Source organism: Schistocerca cancellata, unplaced genomic scaffold (assembly GCF_023864275.1).
Source record: "Schistocerca cancellata isolate TAMUIC-IGC-003103 unplaced genomic scaffold, iqSchCanc2.1 HiC_scaffold_799, whole genome shotgun sequence".
Taxonomy (NCBI): Eukaryota; Metazoa; Arthropoda; class Insecta; order Orthoptera; family Acrididae; genus Schistocerca; species Schistocerca cancellata.
The window spans coordinates 1481776-1509495 of NW_026046810.1; the positions used below are offsets into that span (position 1 = coordinate 1481776).

The 27720-nt window shown below is 45.4% G+C and overlaps 1 protein-coding gene across 1 annotated transcript in view; it reads right to left on the minus strand.

Annotated features, from left to right (window-relative positions):
* LOC126143449 (proline-rich proteoglycan 2-like) overlaps nt 1-17978 on the minus strand; it is a 40551-nt gene extending 22573 nt beyond the window's left edge. The window contains exon 1 of the mRNA XM_049915377.1: nt 17786-17978. Within this exon, the coding sequence (XP_049771334.1) occupies nt 17786-17978 (193 nt within the window). The remainder of the gene's footprint in view (nt 1-17785) is intronic.
* Nucleotides 17979-27720: the final 9742 nt, after the last annotated feature.

A 27720-nucleotide genomic window follows, 5' to 3' on the forward strand; every position in this document is an offset into this window, starting at 1 on the left:
AAATCCTAAGAAATTCTGGTCTTATGCCAAAGCGGTAGGTGGATCAAAACAAAATGTCCAAACACTCTGTGACCAAAATGGTACTGAAACAGAGGATGACAAGGTAAAGGCCGAAATACGAGATGTCTTTTTCCAAAGCTGTTTCACAGAGGAAGACTGCACTGTAGTTCCTTCTCTAGATTGTCACACAGATGACAAAATCGTAGATATCAAAATAGGTGATAGAGGGATAGAAAAACAATTAAAATCGATCAAAAGAGGAAAGGCCGTTGGACCTGATGGGATACCAGTTCGATTTTACACAGAGTACGCGAGGGAGCTTGCCCCCCTTCGTGCAGTGGTGTACCGTAGGTCTCTAGAAGAGCACAGCGTTCCAAAGGATTGGAAAAGGGTGGAGGTCATCCCCGTTTTCAAGAAGGGATGTGCAGAACTATAGACTTATATTGCAGAACTTATATCTCTAACGTCGATCAGTTGTAGAATTTTGGAACACGTATTATGTTCGAGTATAATGACTTTTCTGGAGACCAGAAATCTACTCTGTAGGAATCAGCATGGGTTTCGAAAAAGACGATGGTGTGAAACCCAGCTCGCGCTATTCGTCCACGAAACTCAGAGAGCCATAGGCACGGGTTCCCAGGTAGATGCCGTGTTTCTTGACTTCCGCAAGGCGTTTGATACAGATCCTCACAGTCGTTTAATGAACAAAGAAAGAGCATATGGACTATCAGACCAATTGTGTGATTGGATTGAAGAGTTCCTAGATAACAGGACGCAGCATGTCATTCTCAATGGAGAGAAGTCTTCCGAAGTAAGAGAGATTTCAGGTGTGCCGCAGGGGAGTGTCGTAGGACCGTTGCTGTTCACAATATACATAAATGACCTGGTGGATGACATCGGAAGTTCACTGCGGCTTTTTGCAGATGATGCTGTGGTGTATCGAGAGGTTGTAACAATGGAAAATTGTACTGAAATGCAGGAGGATCTGCAGCGAATTGGCGCATAGTGCAGGGAATGGCAATTGACTCTCAATGTAGACAGGTGTTATGTGCTGCGAATACATAGAAAGAAAGATCCCTTATCATTTAGCTACAATATAGCGGGTCAGCAACTGGAAGCAGTTAATTCCATAAATTATCTGGGAGTAGGCATTAGGAGTAATTTAAAATGGAATGACCATATAAAATAAGTCGTCGGTAAATCAGATGCCAGACTGAGATTCATTGGAAGAATCCTAAGGAAATGCAGTCCGAAAACAAAGGAAGTAGGTTACAGTATACTTCTTCGCCCACTGCTCGAATACTGCTCAGATGTGTGGGATCCGTACCAGATAGGGTTGATAGAAGATATAGAGAAGATCCAACGGAGAGCAGCGCGCTTCGTTACAGGATCATTTATTAATCGCGAAAGCGTTACGGAAATGATAGATAAACTCCAGTGGAAGACTCTGCAGATGAGATGCTCAGTAGCTCGGTACGGGCTTTTGTCAAAGTTTCGAGAACATACCTTCACCGAAGAGTCGAGCAGTATATTGCTCCCTCCTACGTAAAACTCGCAAAGAGACCATGAGGATAAAATCAGACCGATTAGAGCCCACACAGAGTCATACCGAGAATCTTTCTTTCCACGAACAATACGAGACTGGAATAGAAGGGAGAACCGATAGAGATACTCAAGGTACCCTCCACCACACACCGTCACGTGGCTTGCGGAGTATGGATGTAGATGTCCATGTAGATTACCTTTTTGTTAAAAACCATTATAAATAAGTTAATAAATGTAAGTTCACGTCAAGTTAAACAAGAGATCGTCAAAGAAATGCAGGCTGCGAAATCCTTCAGCTTGTAACCTCCCCACAAAAAATATTCAATGAATGAAAATATTAAATGAATTAAATGTAACCTCTCCATAAAATAATAATTAAATGAATTTTTAATTATTGTAACCTCTGAAGAAAATTGACTCCCATTTATAGTCTGTGCGCAGAAATGCATCCACATTTAATGTTCCCACAAAATTCTTTTCTCATTTAATGTCAAGTTCGAAACAGAAAAATTCCTAAACACCAAAATAATAAAAAAGTTTAGTAAGCTGATAAATTTTATAAGGACAGCAGCGCTGCCCTTTGGCCCTGTATTCTGAATAAAAAAGCAAAAATTCTTACCTCAAAAAAAAAAAAAAACTGCAATTGTATCTGCTCTTAAGTTGGAATTTTTCGACACAGCTTCGTGCAATGCTGGCGTATATTTTTTTTTGATTATTGGAAGGAAATATAAGGCATTGGAAATATTCTTTAAATTGAAATGAATGCTTTTCTTTAAAGGAGTTACTTTGTATTATAAAAATTATTATTGGGGCATTTTTTGGAACAAATTAAATTACAATTAACATACATTATTAAATATGCGCAAGGCTGCTTCTTTCCCTTCTACAACAACACTCATCCTCCAGAGTCCTGACCAGAGCAGACTGCCGACACGCGCAGGCACGCGCCGACTACTGCCGACTACTGCTTACTAGCACGGACTGACGGCTACTGTCGACTACTGCTTACTAGCACGGACTGACGGCTACTGTCGACTACTGCTTACTAGCACGGACTGACGGCTACTGTCGACTACTGCTTACTAGCACGGACTGACGGCTACTGCCGACTACTGCTTACTAGCACGGACTGACGGCTACTGCCGACTACTGCTTACTAGCACGGACTGACGGCTACTGTCGACTACTGCTTACTAGCACGGACTGACGGCTACTGTCGACTACTGCTTACTAGCACGGACTGACGGCTACTGTCGACTACTGCTTACTAGCACGGACTGACGGCTACTGCCGACTACTGCTTACTAGCATGGACTGACGGCTACTGTCGACTACTGCTTACTAGCACGGACTGACGGCTACTGCCGACTACTGCTTACTAGCACGGACTGACGGCGACTGCCGACTACTGCTTACTAGCACGGACTGACGGCTACTGTCGACTACTGCTTACTAGCACGGACTGACGGCTACTGTCGACTACTGCTTACTAGCACGGACTGACGGCTACTGTCGACTACTGCTTACTAGCACGGACTGACGGCTACTGTCGACTACTGCTTACTAGCACGGACTGACGGCTACTGCCGACTACTGCTTACTAGCACGGACTGACGGCTACTGCCGACTACTGCTTACTAGCACGGACTGACGGCTATTGTCGACTACTGCTTACTAGCACGGACTGACGGCTACTGCCGACTACTGCTTACTAGCACGGACTGACGGCTACTGTCGACTACTGCTTACTAGCACGGACTGACGGCTACTGTCGACTACTGCTTACTAGCACGGACTGACGGCTACTGTCGACTACTGCTTACTAGCACGGACTGACGGCTACTGCCGACTACTGCTTACTAGCACGGACTGACGGCTACTGTCGACTACTGCTTACTAGCACGGACTGACGGCTACTGTCGACTACTGCTTACTAGCACGGACTGACGGCTACTGTCGACTACTGCTTACTAGCACGGACTGACGGCTACTGTCGACTACTGCTTACTAGCACGGACTGACGGCTACTGCCGACTACTGCTTACTAGCACGGACTGACGGTTACTGTCGACTACTGCTTAGTAGCACGGACTGACGGCTACTGTCGACTACTGCTTACTAGCACGGACTGACGGCTACTGTCGACTACTGCTTACTAGCACGGACTGACGGCTACTGCCGACTACTGCTTACTAGCACGGACTGACGGCTACTGTCGACTACTGCTTACTAGCACGGACTGACGGCTACTGTCGACTACTACTTACTAGCACGGACTGACGGCTACTGTCGACTACTGCTTACTAGCACGGACTGACGGCTACTGCCGACTACTGCTTACTAGCACGGACTGACGGCTACTGTCGACTACTGCTTACTAGCACGGACTGACGGCTACTGTCGACTGCTGCTTACTGCTTACTAGCACGGACTGACGGCTACTGTCGACTACTGCTTACTAGCACGGACTGACGGCTACTGTCGACTACTGCTTACTAGCACGGACTGACGGCTACTGTCGACTACTGCTTACTAGCACGGACTGACGGCTACTGTCGACTACTGCTTACTAGCATGGACTGACGGCTACTGTCGACTCGCGCAGACAAGCGCAGACTAGCCACAAGCAGCAACTAACTACAAACTACTCTCTGGTCAGAGATTCTCTCATGCCTCGCCCATCGCCGGCAAAGCATACGTCTTACAAGCTTCAATCCGGATCCTTGACAAGGCTGCGTGGTTGATCAGACTGTAATCTGCGTACGCTGTTTTAAGAATAAAACCCCACAAGAGCGGGCAAGCAGTACGTTTCCTTTACGGAAATCGACAGGAGAAGGTTATCGAGGTCTTGTAACTCATGAATTTGCCCAGTTAGGCTTAAATTTGAAACGTCTTATTGGCTTATCTTTTGATGGTTCAGGAAGTATGCAGCAAGTATACTGGTCTTCAAGCGACACAGAAGGAAGAAGTAAAAAAAAATTGATATTCACGCGTTGTTACGCTCATGTTTTAAATTTAGTGCTAGCAGGCGCGTCGTAAAAGCATGGAATTCGTTTGGGCTCTTGGAGTCTGCCAGTGTATTTATTCACGGATCATTTAAGCACACATCCTTATGGGTGGACAAAATATCGGTAATAACAGCTGGTCAAGACAATTTGCGATGATTATATCACATCGGAAAAACGTGGTAATGGGCTAGACAGAGCCTCGAGCACTATAATTGAGAAAAATTCAAGTGACATATCTTCGAGCATGGAGTTCGAGCCAAAGGTTTCGTTTCAAGCGAAGGTATTGATGGATTCCTGTTTGCAGTTCGGAACTATGCAAACAACCTTCGCATTCAAGAAAGATGTGTGACCTGTCAACCCTGGTAAGTCAATATCCCCAATGTCTTGCATCAGAGTACCTTAGGCCTTGGGGACTTGTCAAAAGTTTGGAAATACGTTTCGCGAAAGCAGTTAGATAATTTTGACAACGTTTTCAGAGCGGCAACTTTGTTTATATCCCAAGTTCAAGGATTAATGCAAGCCGGAACAACTGTTACGGACATTCGGCCCGCGCTGACATTAAGAAGAATATCCAAAAAACCGAAGAAACTCTGTGACTTGTGGCAAGACGAAGCGGCACTTCTGTCTGCGGACCCAAAGAGAGTCTATTCTATTTCCGTCTACAAAGCCACTATTAACGCAGCTTTAGTTAAAATAGATGCAAAATTCAGTCGCAACGAGCATTTAATGAAGCATATCGCTTGTTTGGACCCAAAAATTAACAGAAATGGGATTCCTAGGGACGCATTAAAGTCTCTCGGACCAGATGCAAATATCGATCGATAGTTTCTGTCAAAACGATGAGAATTGTACTCAAAATATTTTAATGAGCTGTCCAAAAATATTTGGGATGAAGACGTTCCAACCAGGCAACAAGGCGTGAATGGCTCATATTCTCAGAGTGAGGAAGAAGGCATCGGACATAACGAACATGTCAGATCAATGTGCAAAGGACGCCATTTGTATTTCCCGAAGTGGTTCAGACGACTGCCAAAGTCGCATACGGTGCGCAAGTAAACTTCTGTCACAATGTGTCATGCACTCAGTACGTTCTCCAACTTATGCGTTGCTTAATGTGTAATCCTTAGTGACCTGTGAGAGACGATTTTCTGTGTGCCAAAACGCGTTAAGACGAGGTTTTGGTCTTTACTAGGGCGATTATCTCAAACAGAAAATCGGATCTAATCAGGGATGGCGGGACCAGAAGCTTTCACGATCAAGTTATTGACAGCTTAGCTGAAACTTCTCCTGTTTTTAAAAATTTTTGATTGAGTAGCTTAGGGTGGTCCATTCATAGTCACGATCAATGGACCACCCTGTGTATATATATATATATATATATATATATATATATATATATATATATATATATATATATATATATATATACTAGACTATTGTTAATCCGGCCCTCGGCCCTCAGTAGTCCGGCCTCTCAGTAATCCGGCACGCATCCAGAAACACGTGCGCAATGAATTATCGTGTGCAACAATGCTTAATTGAATAATGTTTTATATACTGTACGAGGTGCATTCAAGTTCTAAGGCCTCCGATTTTTTTTTTCTCCAGACTGGAAAGAGATATAAACATGGGCATTGTTTTAAAATGAGGCCGCGTTCATTGTCAATACGTCCCAGAGATGGCAGCACTGTACGGCAGATGGAATTTTACTGCCAGCGGCGAGAATGAGAACTGTTTTAAATACTTAAAATGGCGACGTTTTCCTTACTTGAACAGCGTTCAACCATTCGTTTTCTGAATTTGCGTGGTGTGAAACCAACTGAAATTCATCGACAGTTGAAGGAGACATGTTGTGATGGAGTTATGGATGTCTCAGAAGTGCGTTCGTGGGTGCAACAGTTTAATGAAGGCAGAACATAGTATGACAACAAACTGAAACAACCTCAGGCTCGCACAAGCCGGTCTGATGACATGATCGAGAAAGTGGAAAGAATTGTTTTGGGGGATCGCCGAATGACTGTTGCACAGATCGCCTCCAGAGTTGGCATTTCTGTGGGTTCTGTGCACACAATCCTGCATGACGACCTAAAAATGCGAAAAGTATCATCCAGGTGGGTGCCACGAATGCTGACGGACGACCACACGGCTGCCCGTGTGGCATGTTGCCAAGCAATGTTGACGCGCAATGACAGCACGAATGGGACTTTCTTTTCGTCGGTTGTGACAATGGATGAGACGTGGATGCCATTTTTCAATCCAGAAACAAAGCGCCAGTCAGCCAATGGAAGCACACAGATTCACCGCCACCAAAAAAATTTCGGGTAACCGCCAGTGCTGAAAAAATGATGGTGTCCATGTTCTGGGACAGCGAAGGCGTAATCCTTACCCATTGCGTTCCAAAGGGCACTACGGTAACAGGTGCATCCTACGAAAATGTTTTAAAGAACAAATTCTTTCCTGCACTGCAACAAAAACGTCCGGGAAGGGCTGCGCGTGTGATGTTTCACCAAGACAACGCACCCGCACATCGAGCTAAGGTTACGCAACAATTTCTTCGTGATAACAACTTTGAAGTGATTCCTCGTGCTCCCTACTCACCTGACGTGACTCCTAGTGACTTTTGGCTTTTTCCAACAATGAAAGACACTCTCCATGGCCGCACATTCACCAGCCGTGCTGCTATTGCCTCAGCGATTTTCAGTGGTCAAAATAGACTCCTAAAGAAGCCTTCGCCGCTGCCATGGAGTCATGGCGTCAGCGTTGTGAAAAATGTGTACGTCTGCAGGGCGATTACGTCGAGAAGTAACGCCAGTTTCATCGATTTCGGGTGAGTAGTTAATTAGAAAAAAAATAGGAGGCCTTAGAACTTGAATGCACCTCGTATTTGAAATTGTAGCTTTTTTTACAGTTCGGAATCATGTCTTCTAGAAAGGAAACACGTTACGCACGACCTCAAGTAGAAACTCGACATTTTAGATAAGCTAAATCGAAGTTCTTCGCAGAAAGTCATTGCTGCTGAGTTCAATGTTGGACGAGCAACTATCAAAAAGAAAGAAGATGTTACTCGACAGTAATCAAGACAAATGGATGGTGAGCTGGAAAAACGGAAGGTTATGCGAAAGAGTGAGAATGAAGAACTGGACGTAGCTGTTTATGGATGGTTCATACAACAACGCAGTAAAGGAATTCCAGTCAGTGGCCCGATTATAAAGGAAAAAGCAGCTGCATTTATCACACAACTTGGCGGTAGTAACTTGTTTGCAACGAGCGAAGGTTGGTTGTCAAACTGGAAGAAACGACATGGCATTCTGCAGCTGACAGTCCCCGGAGAAAGTCACTCAGCTGATGAGTTTGTAAGCAAGATACGGAAGATATTAGAGGAAGAAGATTTAACTGCTGATGCCTTGTATAATGCTGATGAAACAGGACTCTCTTACAAGATGCTCGCTTCAAAAACATTAGCTGACAAGAACTAGAAGCAACAGAGACAGCGTGTAACATTAACGGCGTGTTGTAATGCATGTGGGAGTCATAAAGTACCGCTTGTGGTGACTGGAAAATCCCAACATCCACGTTGTTTACAACACACTGACATAAATACCTGCACTCTACCAGTGCAATATTGCGCTCAGAAGGAAGCGTGGATGGGCAGACAAACATTCTCTCGGTGGTTCCATGGAACGTTTGTACCAGCGGTGAGAAAAGAGCCGAAGAAGAAAAAGCTTCCACTGAAAGCTGTCCTTATATATCTGACAGTGCTCCCAGTCATCCTTCAGATGTTTCTCTGAAGTCCGACGGTACACAAGCACTGTTTGTCCCACCCAATGTGACAGCCCTAATCCAGCCCACGGACCAGGGAATTTTAGAATCAATTAAACGTCATTATCGACTTTCACTTCTCGTCTCCTCGCTCAACGAAAGTGAAGAAGACTTTATCGAGACTATGCTGAAGGCGTGGAAAGCGATTAACATACGAGATGATGTTTTGCAAGCAGCAGAAGCGTGGGATAAAGCGGAGAGCGCTACCACAATAAACAGCTGGAGAAAACTGTGGCCATCCACTGATGGCGAGTTGGATCCAGTAGCGAGTGACAGCGATGAGCCAGTGAATTCGGAATTATCAATTACCTTGTGCGCTGGCATGTTCCACAACCCTCGAGGAGGAGAAGAAATTGGTGGAGATGTTACTAAGTGGCCGAATGAGGAAACCTGGGACACGGACCGAACTTTGACAGATGAAGAAATAATCAAAGGTGTGAAAGAGAGTAATGGTGAAAATAATGAAGAAGAGGACACAGGGGGAGAGAGCATGAAGATTTGTCACACTGCTTCCGAGGTCTTCCTGGAGTACATTACGCAACAACCAGACACACGCAGTACCGATGTAGCTTGAGAAGCGGTTGCGTGATGAAGCATGCCACCGTCGCGTATCGTCATTGCGACAGTTAAAAATTAGGGACATGTTTCACAGTGAGTGATACTGCTGTATGATTACGTACTGTATATAGCCAAGGACTAAGTTTTCAAATTGTATCCTTCGGTATAATAAAGTACAGTACACTATATCCCCTATATTCCCAAAATAAATACAGAACATAATAAGTAAATAAAATAGATTTCAGACACTCAATAATCCGACACTCTTTCTAATCCGGCACCCATTGGTGCCAGGAATGGCCAGATTAGCGAGAGTCTAGTGTGTACATGTGAGAAGCTAGTCAGCTTTATACACACACACACATCATTGTTGCTGAAAATTGCATGTGTTCACTGTGGTGTAGTGGTTATGAATGTGATTTGTGGAGTCTAAAGGAGTAGGTTCACATTTGCAACACACAGTGGAACTTTTTCCCATTAGTGTAATTGCAGTACGTTTTGCAATATTCGATCTCACTTAGATATAAGACCGCTCTTTCTGAGGAATTAATTCTTAAAGATTTTGTGATCAGCCTGATTAAAAAACGGAAGACTAAAGCGGCGCGAGTGAAACGAGGGGCAGTGGCGCTCACTCCCTTACTTGCTGCAAATATTCGCCTCCTTATTTCTGGACTCGCCGTGACCTCCCAGGGCGTGGTTCACACCGACCAGCCGAAGCATTAGCACCACTGCCGACGACAGCCTCAATGACGTCACTTACCCGAAAATCGTAGTCAAAGTAAGCAGCAATAGTGTACCGTCAAGGCAGGAAAATGTCGTGTGCTTATAGACGCTAATGACATCACAACAAGGCGACGTGCCGCTCTTGTTACTCTGTTGGGACAGGAGTCTGGAGGACTTGTCTGTCGCGACTTTCGGTGCGGCCTTGTGCGTGCAGGACTCGGTCGCCGCTCCAGCTCCAGTGACGGCTGGTGGCGCGAGGGGGGGGGGGGGGGGGGGGAGCGTCCCTTTTCAGACCGAAAATCAGACAGCGGCCCGGCAGTTCTGTAGCTGGGCTGCAATTTCACCGCGACTCGACAACGCAGCGTCGTGTCAACAGCTGTTTGGCGCCGACGTACTCTCGCTATCTGGAGCCTCCAGCGATAAGAGCACCCTCCGTCTGGAGAGCCTTTGTAGAGCGACCAGCCTAAACGATTACAGATAAAAAGACTTAACTGTAAAACAAATTACTGCGCTTTCACATACTTTTAATATTTTCGGCATTTCGCGGCTCTGTCAGCAACTGTATAAATATTAATTTTAAATTAAGAACAGCCTCAGTTGCAATGTTTACCTAGATTTACGCAGGTGTCAGTTGGGATAACCCAACCTTATTCACAATAAAAGAAACTACGATTTGTCCATAATGGACAAAGTCAAAAACTAAAAGCTATAATATAATAACACATCGTCATATTGCAATAACGTATGTGGGAAACAGCCTCGGCCGCATTACGGCAGCAACGGATGTTGTACCGGAACTGGCTACAGCCTCGAGAGCGCATGCGCGATGGTGTGTGACGCGTGCTTGTTAACGCTGGTACCAACATGTACTCCTAAACTTAAAATGTTGTAAACAACCAGGTGCGGCTAACGAAACTGACGCATACGTTATCCAGCAAGGAACAAACGTACATCGGCTGTCTTAACATTTGTGACAATTTGTTGGACGTCAAAAGTGAAGGGAGCAATGCGTTTACTGTTTTAAGCCAACCTAGCACATTCGTGCTAACCATCGAACTTGACCGCAGCAGGATAAATAAGTCTTTGAAATGCCAGATAATCCCAGCTATTCAGAAAACGGGAGTGCTAGAAACATGTTGGCAAGGGTATAATAATTACTCCCTAAAATTATGGCGGAAACCTTCAAAAAAGTTTTTGTTTCGCAGCTGCAGCTGGTCGTTAAAAAGGTTACGTTTGTCATATAGTCGGTGTTTAAAAATTTGCATTTCTTCCACAATATCCGACCGCGCACCCTTCACTTGGCAGTGCAAGAGCTGAGTATAGTCCGCAGGGTTGGGTGTGAGAGCCGTTTCCGCTAAGCGTCCAGCGAACGTCGAACCACGCGTGCCGCCTCCGACCTCAGTAGGGATGTGTTCCTCGTGCCTTGTTGGCAAGGCTCTTCCTGTCTGGCCGATGTAAAATTTCGGGCAATTGCCACATGTAATCTTGTAATCTCCGGATAGTGGCCAACTGGTGACCCTTGAAACAACAGCCCAAAGTAACGCTTACGAGCCTGGAATGGTGAGACAGCTCCATAGCAAGGAAGTAAATAACAATAGAACTACGACAAGTCCCACGTCAGGTGCCATGCCGGAAGTTAGTCCATCTGCCATAGTACCTATTCCATTCACTGGTAAAGCTTCATATAAAATAGGCCGTCTTCTAAAGGGGTCGAACACAACTTTTTCTACTAAAAATAGCCTGCACAAGAATTTGTAAACAAACCTAACCTTATGAATACATGGGCGCTATACGCCAGCAGGCAACTCTTCAAGCTGGTGGAGGCTCCGTAAAGGTGTGACGACTCTGACAGGCGATGCGTGTGTAAGCATCCTGTCTGCTCACTTGCGTCTGTGCGTTCCGACGGACCTGGGCAATTCCAGCAGAACAGTGCGACACTCTGCAACGCAGTGGCTCCAGGAACGCTCTTCCGCTGTCCAGCAAACTCCCCAGACGTGAACGCTATTCACGATATCTGGGATGTCTTGCTATGTGCTGTTCAGAAGGAATCTACACGCCCTCGTATTCTTACAGGTTTACGGACAGCCCTGCAGGATTCATGGCGTCAGTTCCCTCCAGCACTGCTACAGACATTAGTCGAGCCCACGCCACATGTCGTGTTGCTGCAATTCTGCATTAGGCAGGTGTACCAGTTTCTTTGTGTGTGTGTGTGTGTGTGTGTGTGTGTGTGTACAGGGTGGTCCATTGATCGTGACCGGGCCAAATATCTCACGAAATAAGCCACAAACGAAAAAACTACAAAGAACGAAACTTGTCTACCTTGAAGGAGGAAATCAGATGGCGCTTTGGTTAGCCCGCTAGATGGCGCTGCCATAGGTCAAACGGATGTAAACTGGCTTTTTTAAATAGGAATCTCCATGTTTTATTACATATTCATGTAGTACGTAAAGAAATATGAAAGTTTTAGTTGGACCACTTTTTTCGCTTTGTGGTAGATGGCGCTGTAATAGCCACAAACATATGGCTCACAATTTTAGACGAGCAGTTGGTAACAGGTAGGTTTTTTAAAATAAAATACGATGAACATTTTATTTCGGTTGTTCCAATGTGGTACATGTACCTTTGTGAACTTATCACCTCAGAGAACGCATGCTGTTACAGCTTGATTACCTGTAAATATCACATTAATGCAATAACTGCTCAAAATAATGTCCGTCAACCCCAATGCATTTGGCAATACGTGTAACGACATTCCTCTCAACAGCGAGTAGTTCGCTTTCCGTAATGTTCGCAGATGCATTGCAAATGCGCTGACGCATGTTGTCAGGCGTTGTCGGTGGATCACGATAGCAAATATCCTTCAACTTTCACCACGGAAAGAAATCCGGGGTCGTCAGATCCGGGGAACGTGCGGGCCAAGGTATGGTGCTTCGACGACCTGTCATGAAATATGGTATTCAATACCGCTTCAGCCGCACGCGAGCTATGTGCCGGACATCCATCATGCTGGAAGTACATCGCCATTCTGTCATGCAGTGAAACATCCTCTAGTAACATCGATAGAACATTACGCAGGAAATCAGCATACATTGCACCATTTAGATAGCCATCGACAAACTGGGGGCCAATTATCCTTCCTCCCATAATGCCGCACCATACATTAACCCGCTAAGGTCACTGATGTTCCACTTGCCGTAGCCATCGTGTATTTTCCGTTGCCCAATAGCGCATATTATAGCGGTTTACGTTACCACTGTTGGTGTATGATGCTTCGTCGCTAAATAGAACGCGTGAAAAAAATTTGTCATTGTCCCGTAATTTCTCTTGTGCCCCGTTGCAGAACTGTACACTACGTTCAAAGTCGTCGCCTTGCAATTCCTGATGCATAGAAATAGGGGTGCAATCGATGTTGATGTAACATTCTCAACACCGATATTTTAGAGATACCCGATTCTCGCACAATTTGTCTGCTACAACAGCTAAACTTGGGCACCATCATTTGTTGCAGGTCGTGGCGAAATGTAACGTGATACCACGTACTTATACGTTTGTGACTATTACAGCGCAAAGTGAAAAAAGTGGTCCAACTACAACATTCATATTCTTTTACGTACTACACGAATATGTAATAAACATGGGGGTTCCTATTTAAAAAAAACGCAGTTGATATCCGTTTGACCTATGGCAGCGTCATCTAGCGGGAAACCATAGCGCCATCTGATTTCCCCCTTCAAGCTAGACGAGTTTCGTTCTTTGTAGTTTTTTTGTTTGATGCTTATTTCGTGAGACATTTGGCCCGGTCACTACAAATGGACCATCGTGTATACTATTATTATTATTGGTGCTTTGCCCTTAAAGAGCGCAGTTAGACTAAACTAGATGGCCAGTTCCTTTCGCTGCCTTCCTTGCTGCCCCAAACTTCCCTCATTCGCTCGCTGTGTTTCTGTTTCCGGTCCTCTGTCCCTGCTTCTTGTCGGCTTCTTGTCTTCATCTTCATCTTGGTTGCCTTTTTGGTTGCCCATATTTCTTTCATCTTCCGGCTGTGATCTTGCTTGCGTTGTTCGGTCCATTTTACGCCTGTTCGTTTATCATAGTTTATCTCATGTAGTTTACTTTTCTTAATGATGTTTTTGAATCTTATTCTGTCGATTATTTCGTCTGGTGTGATGTTGAGTTGGTTCAGCTCGTTTTTCAGCTCTGCCACCCATTTGTTGTTTCTAGTGGTTAGCCAGTCAAAGATCTGTTTGGTCAGTCTGTGTAATGGCTTTCTGTAGTCTCCGTTTACGAATCTTTTCTGTGATTCAAATTTTTTTCACTCCAGTCTTTGATCACAATATGAATTCTTTAGACGATGGCCGGTTTCAGTCCGTAATGACCATCCTCAGATCTGTTTCACACCATGACCTGCGATTGTGTCCGTATGTTTGTATAGTTCCGCTGTAGGTTTCTTGATCCATATTCCATTGTTGTTGGTTGCGCCAAGTATTTTCCTAAGCATCTTGCGTTCTACTTTTTCGAGTTGTCTGATACGTGTATGCCCTAGGGTTAGTGTGGTCTCCGCTGCATACAGTGCCTCGGGGAGCACCACCGTGTCGTAGTGGCGTAATTTGGCTTTTTGTGAGACAGACTTCTTGTTGTAATGATTCCACACTACTTTGTGTGCCTTGTCCAGTTTAGTTTTTCTTTCTTCGTTTGAGTCTCTGTTATGTCCGCTCATTTGTAGTATTTCACCGAGGTATTAGAAGTTTGCCGTTTTGTAAATCGTGCCGTACTTTGTGTTTAGAGATGAGAGTTTCTTTGTGCTCATAGACTGTTTCTTTTCGTAAGAGATCTATAGTCCAGTTTTGGTAGCGATATCGTGTAGTTTTTCAATAGCTTCTTTTGCTTCAGTGAGAGGCCATCGCCTTGTCGGACACCTGTGCGAAATTCAAAGTGCTCTGTTAGTTGGCGACAAAACTCTGCTTTGGAGGTCGTGTTGGTCAAGGTTTGCTCTGCGATAGTCCGTGTTCTGATGTCTACTTTGTATTCAGCTAGAATTTTGAAGAGAGTTTTCCGGTCGATATAGTCGTACGGCTTTTTGAAGTCGACAGAGGAAATGGTCAGGTTCTGTTTGTGTTGTAAAATCATTTTCAGGTTCCAAATTTGTTGTGCACAAGACCGCCCTTTACGGCTGCTTCGTATTCTCCAATCAAGTGGTCAGTCTGGCATTCTACTCTGTTTAGTAGAGCTTGCCTTCGCCTCCAACAAAAAGCGTTTCTCGCAGTTTAACTCAATAGTCTTGACAACAAAGATTGTACTCCAGTAGACTCTCATCCAGCACATGGTGGCGACGAAGACACTCTGTCGCTCTGTTGTCGAGCCAGTTTTTGCAGGAACCGAGGAGAAATGAACATTTAGTGTAGGGCGGCCGTGTGGGCAGCAGTCTCGCTACCGCAGCGAGCCGCGACCCCTGCAACTGAAGGCCCGACTGCGTTTCAGTCTCGTCTCGTCTCTCCACTACTAAACGGTAACAGGCAAGGTCCAAGGTCAAAGTGTTAATCGATATGGATCTTCGTGCTGATCGATTTTATATCTTGTTTACTTGTTTAATCTTGACGAGTGTAGCAGAAATATGACATACCATGTGATCAAAAGTATCGGGACACCGGGCTGAAAATGACTTACAAATTGATGGAGCCCTCCATCGGTAATGCTGGAATTCAGTATGGTGTTGGCCCACCCTTAGCCTTGATGACAGCTTCCACTCTCGCAGGCATGCATTCAGTCAATGCTGGAGGGTTTCTTGGGGAATGGCAGCCCATCCTTCACGGAATGCTGCACTGAGGCCTGACAGAAAGTCGGCGTTACAAAACATCCCGACAGGTGTTCTACAGGATTCAGGTCAGGACTCTGTGCAGCTGAGTCCATTACAAGGACGTTATTGTTCATCGCGTTGAAATACCGTTTTGCCATCCCCGTATTGCTCTTGAACAGTGGGAAGCAAGAAGGTGCTTAAAACATCGATGTAGGCCTGTGCTGAGATAGTGCCACGAGAAACAGCAAGGGGTGCAGGCTCCCTTAAGGTCGCAGGTTCGAATCCTGCCTCGGGCATGGATGTGTGTTATGTCCTTAGGTTAATTAGGTTTAAGTAGTTCTAAGTTCTAGGCGACTCATGACCTCAGATGTTAAGTCCCATAGTGCTCAGAGCCATCTGAACCATCTGCAAGCCCCCTCCATGAAAAACACGACTACACCATAACACCGCCGCCTCCGAATTTTGCTGTCTGCACTACACACGTTGGCCGATGACGTTCACCGGTCATTCGCCATACCCACACCCTGCCATCGGATCACCACATTGTGTGCCGTGATCCGTCACTCCACACAACGTTTTTCCACTGTTCAATCGTCCAACTTTTACGCTACTTACAGCAAGCGAGGTGTCGTTTGGCAATTACCGGCTTGATTTGTGGCTTATGAGCAGCCGCTCGACCATGAAATCTAAGTTTTCGCACCTGCCACCTAACTGTCATAATACTTGCAGTGGCTCCTGATGCAGTTTGGAACTCCTGTGTGACGGTCTGGACAGACGACTGCCTATTACACACTACGACCCTCTTCAACTGTCGGTGGTCTCCGTCAGCCTGCCGCGCGGGGTAGCCGCCCAGTCTCAAGCGTCTTGTCACGGTCTGCGCTGCTGCTCCCATTGGAGGTTCGAGTCCTCCTTGAAGGTGTGTGTGTGTGTGTTGCCCATAGTTTACGTTAGATTAAGTAGTGTGTAAGTTTAGGGATCGACGACCTAAGCAGTTTGAATTCAAAATAAAATTTCTCATTCACAAAATCTGATATGACACTTTTTACATTAACTTCGAAATCAGTGAACTTTGTCAACTGCTCTTCAGTTCTCACTTACTGACATAATTTAAAAACAGTTCGACCATTACATGCCATAAAATCTGACATCATTTGACAAAATCGATTCCGAAATTTAAGTTCTCTATATCACGATTACAAAACACAAAAAATCTTACAAACTGGGTGTACCTAATCATCCTGTACGTTAAATCTGATGGAAAAATACTTGGTTCCTACATTCAAGGGTCAGTACTTAAAAGTTCAGGGAAATCCACAAATTGGTTCTAGGCGCTACAGTCTGGAACCGAGTGGCCGCTACGGTCGCAGGTTCGAATCCTGCCTCGGGCATGGATGTGTGTGATGTTCTTAGGTTAGTTAGGTTTAATTAGTTCTAAGTTCTAGGCGACTGATGACCTCAGAAGTTAAGTTGCATAGTGCTCAGAGCCATTTGAACCATTTGCCAAATCCACAAATTGTGTTGCTGCATACTTAAAACTAAATATACCAGTTGCATTACGTTATCAGTTTGTTCGAGTTGGTTTACCTCTTAGCTTCAGTATTATTCATCACTTCATTTTTTTAAAAAAAATGGTGTATTATGCTTTGTCCACAGACCAACAACTAAATTCTCACAGGTAGCCGCTAGCTTTAAGCCTCTCACCCTCCCTAGGACGGAGTGCGACTGCAACTGCCACTGCGCTCCACGTGCCCCTACTTACGATCGATTCTGCCGCTCAGGCAACATCTTTGGTTCAGCAGTGTCAAAAATGCAATCTCAGGTCATTTTTCATTAATTATGTTACAAAATCAGGCTCCATGCACAAGTGGACCCCTCTCAAACATCTCACTGAAAGTGTGTGACTGACAGCCATGCAGGCACATTGTCTACACAACAATAGGGTACTTTGCTTCACTGCAAAACCTAGAAATTATTTTAGATTGAAATTCCTTGTAACATATTAACTAGTACGGGGCCTGTATGCCGTTGCTAATGAAAATTAGGATAGTTTGTGAGAGTTGAGCCTGTAGCGTAGTGTTGCCTTGCTGGAACATTGTGTCCCATTCGCGTCATGGTAAAAGCAGCAGAAAGGTGTGGCATTCAGTCAGTTTTTTTTTTCAGTCGAGTGAACCAAATGGATGGAACTAGTCCCTGCACCAGGTCAATGATAAGAATCTTTTTCCGCTCTCTCTTCGGATCTGAGCGGCTTCACTTAATGTGAGACAGTGGACTGACAAGTCTCTGATATTTGTTGTGTCTCTGGTACGAATCTTTGCACTGGTTCTCTCTCTCTCCTGACATTTTTTTCCAGTAGGGGGTGGGGCGACGTCCTCGGGGCAGCCAGGACTGCAGCCGGTGCCAGGAGGTGTGGCTGGGCTGCCGGTGGTGAGGGGGCGGGCGGCCAGGCCAGCTGGGGGGCGCGGTCTGGGGGGCCGGCTGCCTCCAGGAGGGGCTCCACTGGGTTCTCTGACTAGCGGACATCGCCACACCATTTCAGTACAACAGTGGCTAAAATCTGGAAACCTGTCAGTAGCCTCGAAATAACGGGTAAGCTGATAGGCGAGTTAGCGTCATTGGAATGCCACACTTGTTAAATCTGTCCAGAATTTTTCCATTTTGCATGCTTTTGGGGCACCTAAGGATTACTCTCCGAGCAGGTCAGCTTTGGAGGAGACGCTAAAAATCTCGTAGCAACACATTTAGAAAGTCTACAGTACCAACCTCGAGTCATGAATCTAGGAATATATCACGACCCCATACGTATTTCTCTCACAGAGATCACAAAGAAGACTCCAGGCTAATTACTGCAGGCACTCTTCACGTGTTTCCCCACATGAATGAAAATGGAGGAATTCCTAATAACTGGTCAGACGGATGTACCCTCTTCTGTGCAGTTCACCGTGGTTTGCAAAGTATGGATTTACGTTTAAATGAGTGAGAGTCGGTTTGGGAGGATCAAGAATCACACTGAGAGGAGTGGGATCGTTTTGAGCGGAATAAAGGTAACTTATGCAGAAGTGAGTGTCGCTATGGGAAGTATGAGGGTCACTTTGGGAGGAGACAGGAGTCACTTTTGCAGTTCTGGTGGTTACTTTGAAGGAGTGGGAGCCACTTTCAGAGGAGTGAGGGAAACTTTGGGAGGTGTGATGGTCACATCAGACGTTATTTTACACTATTATTCCATGTACTGCAATACTCAGAGATTGCCACTGCAAGGGCTCTGAGACACGTAAGGAGAGAGTGAGGTGAATAACAGGCAAAGTAAGAAGTGGGACATTCTCCAGATGGAGGATAACATCTCAGAAATGTTTTACAAATGGAAACAGAATGGGTTCAGTTTGGGTCTGGTCCGGAGAAATGAAGGTTGGTGGGAGGAGTGGGGGAAACATTCAGGGGACTGAGGGTCAGTCTCAGAGGAGTGAGGGTCACTTTTGGAGGATTGGGATCTCTTTTGGAGGAGTGACTGTCACTTTGATGGAAGTGAGGGTAGCTCTAGAACGAGTGAAGGTCACCTCAGACGTTATTTTGGTGCCTATTATTGCACACAACAGGATACTCAAAGCTATTTTTGTATGTCACTCCGAGGATACTGAATACGTAAAGAACTGAGGAGAATAACAGCCTAACAAAGGAATGGGGAATCGTACAGCTGGAAGGTCGCACGTAACTGTTGCTGTAGAGGTGGAAGCAGAACGGTCTTGCTCAATCTCAGGACTCCAATGTTTCCTCTACAACAGATGCGGTGATTTTACGCCAGCCTTTGTCACAATGTGCCAATGGCATTGCTGCAGAGACATCACCGGTTCCCGTCAGATGGTGACAGTTAAACATAGTCGTGCTGGGCTAGCAAGTGCGTGGTCTCCATCCCGGCTGCCGAGTTCTGCTGGCAAGCGGGGTGCGCTCAGGGCATTACAATTGAGGAGCTGCTCGATTGAGAAGCAGCGACATTGGTCACCAAATAGGCAGCAGCTTGTGAGCCGTGGTAAAAATTGCTGTTTTGAAGACCGTGCCGCAACGCGTAGTGTGAAGCAGTCGCCCTCCGTTTCTGGCGGTGCCGCCGCTGTGGTAGTCGCAGCTTTTGTGTCTCCCTCTGGTGGGAAAAGGGAAAGGTTGCCTGTCCACGTGCATTTAAGGGGCGCTATGAGCTCGCCAGTCAGTCAGTCTCTCGTCCCCAGCTTGCTAGTCTGTCTCTCGTCCGCATTTGTTAGCCAGTTAGTGTCTGTCTGTCGTTCGGAGTGCTAGTATGTCTGTAGTTCGGATCAACCATTAAAGCCGGCAAAATGAGTCTTTCGACTCCGCCAGTAAGAGAACTCGGCGAGTGGTCTCCCGGTCGGGGCTGAGTTCCTGCATCTGAGTCTGCGCGTTAGGCCGCCAGTCTGCTCGAGTTTGCTCAGGCAACGGTCGTTGGCGGTCGGATCGATCGGTTGGTCAGTCGCGCACTGACAGGAGATGACTTGTCTGTCTTGAGCGTCGGCGCGTGTGAGCTCGCCACGTGAGTCCAGTGGGCCGCGCCGTATAGCGAGGGGTAGTGGCTTTGCGGCCGACACGAGAGCAACAGGAGTCAACCCACGACATCGATCTGGCCGGTACGAGCTGCGACGCCGTGAGACGGGAGATCGGCGCGCCTTCCTGCGTCCGCTGAAGAGGCTGGCAGCGGACGGTTCGGGAGAGCGATTTGGGGGGTGTTGAGCGAGGTCTTCTCGAGTTTAATAGAAGTGATTGGTGATATGTTGTTTGATTTACTCTCGTTAAATTCTACTTGTTTTCTTGGTGAGGTCACCAGCAGTTTTCCTTTGGGGTCATCCCACTTTGCTTCTCTGTTCGTCCACCGGCGGGAAGGTGATTGTTTGTAAATTGGGTGGTCTGTTTTTCCCTTGCGCAGTAGGGACGGTTAGAGCAACCTGCGGTTCGGGTTGTTCGGTAATCTCCCTATCAATCTTCCATACGCTAGTAACTGCCTCTGTTATGTTTGTCGGATTTTGTGTGTTAACGAATTTATTGCTTGGAGTGTAACAGCCTAATACCTGAAATATGTTTTGATCTTTGGAAACTTTGATATTATTGCCTACGATCTTGAGAGGTGGTGTCTGTGTACTGTAGAGCATCTTAACTATTGTTTGGCGAACCTTTTTGAATTTCATATAAGATTGCATTTCATGGGCTTTTATTTAAATGATCATTTTATTATATAAAGTTGCCACCCTTTCACCGTAAGTTGCTCCTTCAGTGGCAAGGTTAATATTTTAATTGTTAATGTTTTGTATCATTTCCTTCTCTCCCACGGGGGATGCATAGTTTGTGTGCTTGTGTAAATTGCTAAAACTCTTAGTTTAAGGTAATCTGGTGTGTAGCAGATTTGCGCCAGTGTAGTCTTTCAGAGGCTGTTGTGAGCGGTCGTAACTACGGCCGTGTCAAAAGGGAGCGGCACGGTTCTGTGCCCGAAAGCTCGTACAGTCAAAACTCGTTTCTGTCTGCCTGTGAATAAATTGTAACTTTGATATTTAGAGGGTGGTTTCTGATTATAATTATAAATCTGTTTCTTTTAAGAAATGCTTTTAGGCATTATTAACGTGAATAAAATTCGCATTTGTTAAAAGGAATTTGGTTATGATTTCATCAGTTACTCCCTGGCAACTACTTCCATGCTTACATAGTGTGATTAAATGTGTTAATGTTCTTGATGAATCGCTAGTAAATAAAATAAATTCTTAACAATATTCTTTGATAATAAATCACGGTTCAGCTTGGAGAGCAGTGTGCTGACCACATGCCGATTCGTGTCCGCATCCGGTGACGTATAACATCTTGAGGATGACACGGCGGCGGGTCGGAGCCGTTGGGCCTTCGAGGCCTGTTTGGATAGTGTTCCTGTTTGTTTGTTTCTCACAGTGTTGTACCCAAATGCCTTTATGTGTGCCACCATTACAGAGCTGAGATGAATTTCAGTGTAAGAAAGGAATGGCGCAGTGCTCAGCTGGAAGCTGGTGTCTGAGTAACGCTGTGGGAACGGAACAGGGCTGGCCACGGTGCGCGCCGCTCACTTCGACGTGTCCTGGACAAACTGTGTGTCTGTCTTCTGCAGCCTTCTCCTCCGGCACTATACCCAAATGAGGAACGGTTTGTCACGGCAAGCAAACTGAGGAAGATGAGAAATTACTGAGCTTAGCCGCAGTGTAGGTAAGGAACGTGGTGGGTTGTCGATGCGGAGGCAGAGTGGGTTCGGCTGACGGTGCTGATTTCGATGTTCCCCCGACGCAGAGAATATTTTACGTCACCGTTCCCCCACAACATAGTCATATACGTCATCGTGTATCACCGTAAAGACGCACAAATTGCCGGGCAGGAATTAGCTTCAGTGCCAGTCTAATTAACAACTCGGATAATGTCCAACTAGGAGATCATATCTCACTCACAATGCAGAAACGGAAGCAGAACAGGATTACTTTATTCTCCTCACTATAATCTTTCTGCAACAAACATATAGATTACTTTGTGTCAGTTTTCCATACGATATCATACCCAAATGTGGTACTGTGTGTCGCTTTGTGAAAGCTGGGGACCATAAGGCGAACCTGAGCTGAATTACAGTGTAAGTAAGGGTGTAAAGGATGAGCCAGACAATAAGGGATTTTACTTTATTATATGAACCTCCAACCGGTAACGTCATTTTTCCATTGCGGTCAAGCCACGGCCGGCAGTGTTAGCTGCCTGTAAATTCTTTCGTCCCACGGTTTAGTAACAGGAAGTCAGCACCAATGAAGGGCACCTTGTTCACGCGCCTCTCTCGTGTGCTGACGAGGTAACGCCGCCCCAGGCGTCGCTTAGCAGGCAACGCTCTGGAAAGTTCCATGCCGCCCGCACGGTTTGCTCGGTCCTGACCAATCAGGGCGGAGGAAGCCGCGTGGTGCGTCGAACATACCCGGCCGCCGTCGCCGGGCCCGCTCTCTCGTATTCCTGCTCACCCGCGAGTCGGATGCGCGCCCTGTAGCATCGAACATCTCCCGCTTCTCCCGGTGCTGCGGCACTGTGGACTTAGTTTTGACAGACAACCACTTTCGGTAGCTTCGCGAACAACGTTCGCAAAATTGTAAGCTCTGGCTCACCCTCACCTCCCTAGGCCTATGTAGCCCCTTTTCATCATGCTTTAGCCAATAAATGGCCTTTCTCTAAAAATTACGCTATTATTCCATAACGCCCACCGCCTGCCCATACCCGCCATCCTGTACAATTGGTGTCAGAAGTGTAGATCCGTTCCCGTAGTGACTTTGTCGCTACACTAAATTTCTCCCGGCAAGACGCCGTACACTTCGCGCATGGAATGCGCCAACCGGCCGCCACGTTTGCTCCACGTGGGCCGTGGCTGCTCCACTAAACACGCACAGGGCGCGCGCTGTAGCGAGGCAGCCCACGCGAGTCAGCCACGTGAGCCGGACGCCGCCGCGCTGCCCGCTGCCTGAGTTCGAGGGGCCTTCGCTGCGCTGCGCGACCGGCCGGGCCGCCGTCATCCGCCGCCGCGCCAGCCGCCGCCGCCGCGCCGCCCACCGCAGCTGTCACCGACGCGCCAGGGGCCTGCCGCCATCGCCACCGCCCGAGCCAGCGCCGTCCGCCGCCAACACATTTGCCGCCGCCCGAGGGTCCGGACGCCGCCGCCGCCGCCCGCCGACCACCGCCGCCGCAGCCACTGCGTCGCACCGCCTCCACCGCCATGTAAGTCGCCGCGATGCTTTCTGCAATAGCTTCGACGATCTTCCACCGCTGGATTGAGAATTTTTGTGGCCGTCCTTTTCTTGTAACAATCATTACTTTTTTCTGGTCACTAGCGTCCCATAAATTTGTAAACATGCCGATGGGAACACGAGCGACGGAACGGGATACCACCGCAGAGGCACCTGCCTCGCAAGACCCGCTCGAGGCCACAAATGCGCAAATGCTCCAGTTATTCGCACAAAATCAGGAGCTACTTGAGCAAAACCACGTCTTGAAACAGACGCTGGAAGCTAGTGCGCGAACTTCCGTACCTGTGGCTAGCTCCGCACCTGTAACAAATGCTCAAACAGAGGCAACTAACACTAATTCTGTCTCTAATACAAACGCAACAATTTCAGCTAACATGGCGACTGTAAGCAATTTTCCTGCGGCTGATTTCATTCCCACCTTTTCTGGGAAGTCCCACGAAGATGTGGCTATGTTATTACAAAATAATCGTGATGTGGGTCGCACGTGTGCCTGGCCGGATGATCTACTGGTCAATGTAGCCAGACTGAAGTTGACAGGGGAAGCTCGAATGTTTATAGTGTAATATTGTTACTTTAATTTGGTATTCTGAATTCGTAATGTTGTTACTTTTAATTTGGTATGCTGATAGCGTACTGATGGTCAATAAAAGCGGTTTAAAACTGTGATTTGTCTGGGGACGTTAACCGTGGATTACTGGGCAACTGTTTCATCAGATATTTAGTCTAGGTTTACCAAGCAGACAAAACCGGTAATATACATATATAAAAAGGAGAATTTAAATAAAAGGAAAGAAATCAGTTTATATTTGGAAATTTATTTTAAGATTGTTCATTGAAATTTCAGCATATTATAGGTGAGTTATAACTGAGCTGGTGCCTTATTTACGATTGAAAAGAATGTGAGATTGTAATCTTACGGAACACATAAAATATGGAGCCAAGATTTGGGAAACTGCATACAACACTCCATTCATAAAATAACACACGAAGAACATTGAAACATAAGCAAGAAGAAATTAACCACAACCAACAGATTCAGTTTTTACCCAAAGAAATTAGGTTCATATCACAATCCTGTCCGTCATGTAATTACCACACACTGGTATACTAAATTCATATTAACTCTTTGTGAAGTCTTCGCAAAAAGAATAGCTGAGGGCTACTTTGATGATTACACCACATGCTCCACGTGGTCAACTTGGTTTACACAAAGCGTACAACTCCACAATAATTTTGATAATTAAAATACATTAGATCGAAAAGCAATTGACAAAAGAAAAACCTTGAACTGGTTACTAACGTCTTACTATTAACCTGATGGGTCAAACAGTTATATAAGCACGTGGTACTGGTCTCGCAAAGTACACCCCACGTGGGTTGAACATAAAGAAAAGTATAAAGAAAAGTTGCTATATTAAAAAAATATTCTCAAGACGAGACGTTATAATCACACAAACATTCGCATTTAAGATTGATGAACTTAGTTAGAGTTACTGATCAACACGTGGTTCCACTTTACTCACAAAGTAGTAACAAAGCAACTACCGCAAAATAATCTGAATTTAACACGAGAGTTACACTCCGCTGCACTTTAAGATAGCATTAGATATTTTAGAGCTAAACCTGAAATCAAGGTGATTAAATTTTCAGTTAGGCTGAACTTAAGAAATCCATTGTCCTACGGACTTAACAGACACGCGCTTAGCCGGAGATCTTACCACTTCAGACGCTCGCCACGGCCACACAGCAACTGCCTACTGCCCAGCGTGCTTCCTCGGTCTCACAAAGACCAACGGAAGTGGCCAGAGGGGCAGCTTCCTATACCAACATGACAACGGACGGACAGGACCATACTAAGGATAGAAACCTCTTTGCTTTTAGGAAGCGTAGCTACCTGTTCCGACGTTGGTCCTACTGTTCTCTAGCAGACAGCCTTGTCTGCTACCCTCAAGCATGCAACTAGAAATACATATGCTCATTCATCCTCTCACACAAAAGGGAAGGGGGATGACAGTATCTTATCATATACTGTATATAAAAGAAAGCGGATGTAGGTTCCGTATGAGACTGTGTGACATGAATTACATATAAGAATTACATATAAACTGTGCTGTAGTAGTGTGACAGATCGTTCTTGTTTATGTGTAAAAGTAACACGTTCCACTGCTCAGTCTCCTCCCAGATAGTCAGAAACGCCACAGTACATTTAGAAGAGGAATTTATTCCATAAATGGCAACAGATTTAAGAATTTAAACATGAAAGGAATCCAACAGAGACCTTTCATAACCCCAACGCTCCGGGAAAAGACTGTGCAGGGAATTTTCTGGCCATGCTAGGACATTCCCAAGCAGGCTTCTCACACCCTACTTAAACAAAAAGTGTAAAAGAAAAGGCAAAAGGACACCAGCTACTTGCTAAAACACAATAATTTCAACACATCTTTAGAATCTACCAATTTCAAACAGAAAAAAAGAACACAATCTGTGACACCTATTTAAAAGGTAGTGTAGACCTAATTCGGTCAGCAAGTAAAAACAATGGTTCCTGTGTCATTAATATGAAAACAATTTCTGGTTGTTACCCTTATGGAGTTCACCAGTATTTGCTCATTGCAAGAGCCAACTGATGACAGGAGAATTTATGACTGTTTATTAACAAGCAAAATTTATGAAAATAGCAAAGGTGCCACAGCAATTAAAAAAAAAGAACATCAAATAACATCGGTATTAAAAAGCAGAACATAACAATGCACAATCTGCAAAAGCAACAAAATGATAAGAGAAAAAAACATGTTTTACAAAGTGGTTATCGCAAAAAAATTCTATATCGTATAAAACTAATAATTTGTAGAATTAAAATAACTATGTGGCACTCATTTAATCACTCTACTATATTTCAATTAGCTAGCAAACAATGAGCACTGTGTCATTATACTGAAACTACAATAATTATGTGATTGTTACCCTTAAGGGGTTCCTCACAGTAAATATGCCCCATGCAAAGGCTAATCGATCACAGTTCAATGAGAATAAAAAGCTATCTGACTGATAAACGAAGCAATGCCACAGCAATGAATTTATGAAACAAAATATCACAAATCTAATACATCACACAAAAACAAACATTGATCAATAAAACAGCTCTCAAAGTTCAATAGTCACGTCTAAAACAAAAAACACCTATAAATAAAACACCTGCAAAAAACAAGAGTCAAAGACTAAAAAAAGATAAATAGAACACCTGCAAAATACAAGAGTCAGTCTAATAAACACCAATAAATCGAACTCCTGCAAAACACACGAGTCAGAGTTTCTCTGACAGAAACACACGTATATGCACTGGACTAAGAACCGTATAATCACTGTTCACTGACACACTCAGTAGTTCCACTGTTCCGAGGCACAATATAAGGGAAAGGGGGGGGGGGGGTTCGTCGCCGCAGCTGTCAGTAGGGATTTTTGTCCATCTGTTGCGTGCGATCCCGCCGTCTCTGTCCTCTCATGAAGTTTCTCTCGTGTCACGTACATCTCGATTTGGTTCCATGTTTGTATTGTCAAATTCGTGCGGTATCCTCGTTTGATACGCCAGGTTGATATTCTCGGGCAAGGATGACACTTAATGGCTCTTCTTTTGTGCCACCCTTAGCGACCAGAGAACATCGAACCAAGATTTACTGTCGCTTGACAGTAGGCATCCATCAGGAAATGTCGATAGGCGTCGTTGACGTCTGCAAGTTTCTCTGGGCAGTACCTGTCAAAAGGCTCCACGCCCCTTGTGTTGTTTCACCGCGGCTGTCTCGTCACGGTCGCGTGCGTGTGGTGCGTTGCCAGCAGATGGATTTCCGCGCGGTGGACCGCTCGCCCATCTCAGGTCATCGCCTCGAGGAAAGGTCGCCCGGGGTGGCCGCCCATTAGCTCCAGGTACAAGGGAAAGTGTTTGCCGCTTACTCTCCCTTTGTTGTCGGCCGCGCTCCCAAAGTGGCCCAGATGACAGCGTGTCCCGCTGGGAAACCCGCCAGTTTACAACTAGTCCGGCTGCTCCCGCTGTCTCTTAAGTGTTTTGCCGGTTCGCTTTCAGGTTCTCAACTGCATTCACAGAAATTTTTCATCATCCTTATGTGATTACACAATGTCATACATAATACCACTTAGTATTGTCTTTCACAATTTTTAAGAACAAAGTGAGACTTAATATTTTTTTTAAATAAAAAAATTAGATGAATCGACAATATAAAATAAAATTTAAATGACTTGACAATGTAAAAAAAATAAAAGTGAAATGACTTGACAGTATAAAGGTGAAAATTTAAATGAACTGACAATATAATATTTAAATCCACATCACTAATGTGCTTCACTTACGTTTTAATAAATCAAATGCTATTTATTAATTCACTAAAATGAATAGGATTATGCCTTGCGCAAGTATAGGTCAGGACAGCATAGGGTTCACATGTTATTTACACACACATACATGCACACCTGTTGTCTATTCTAC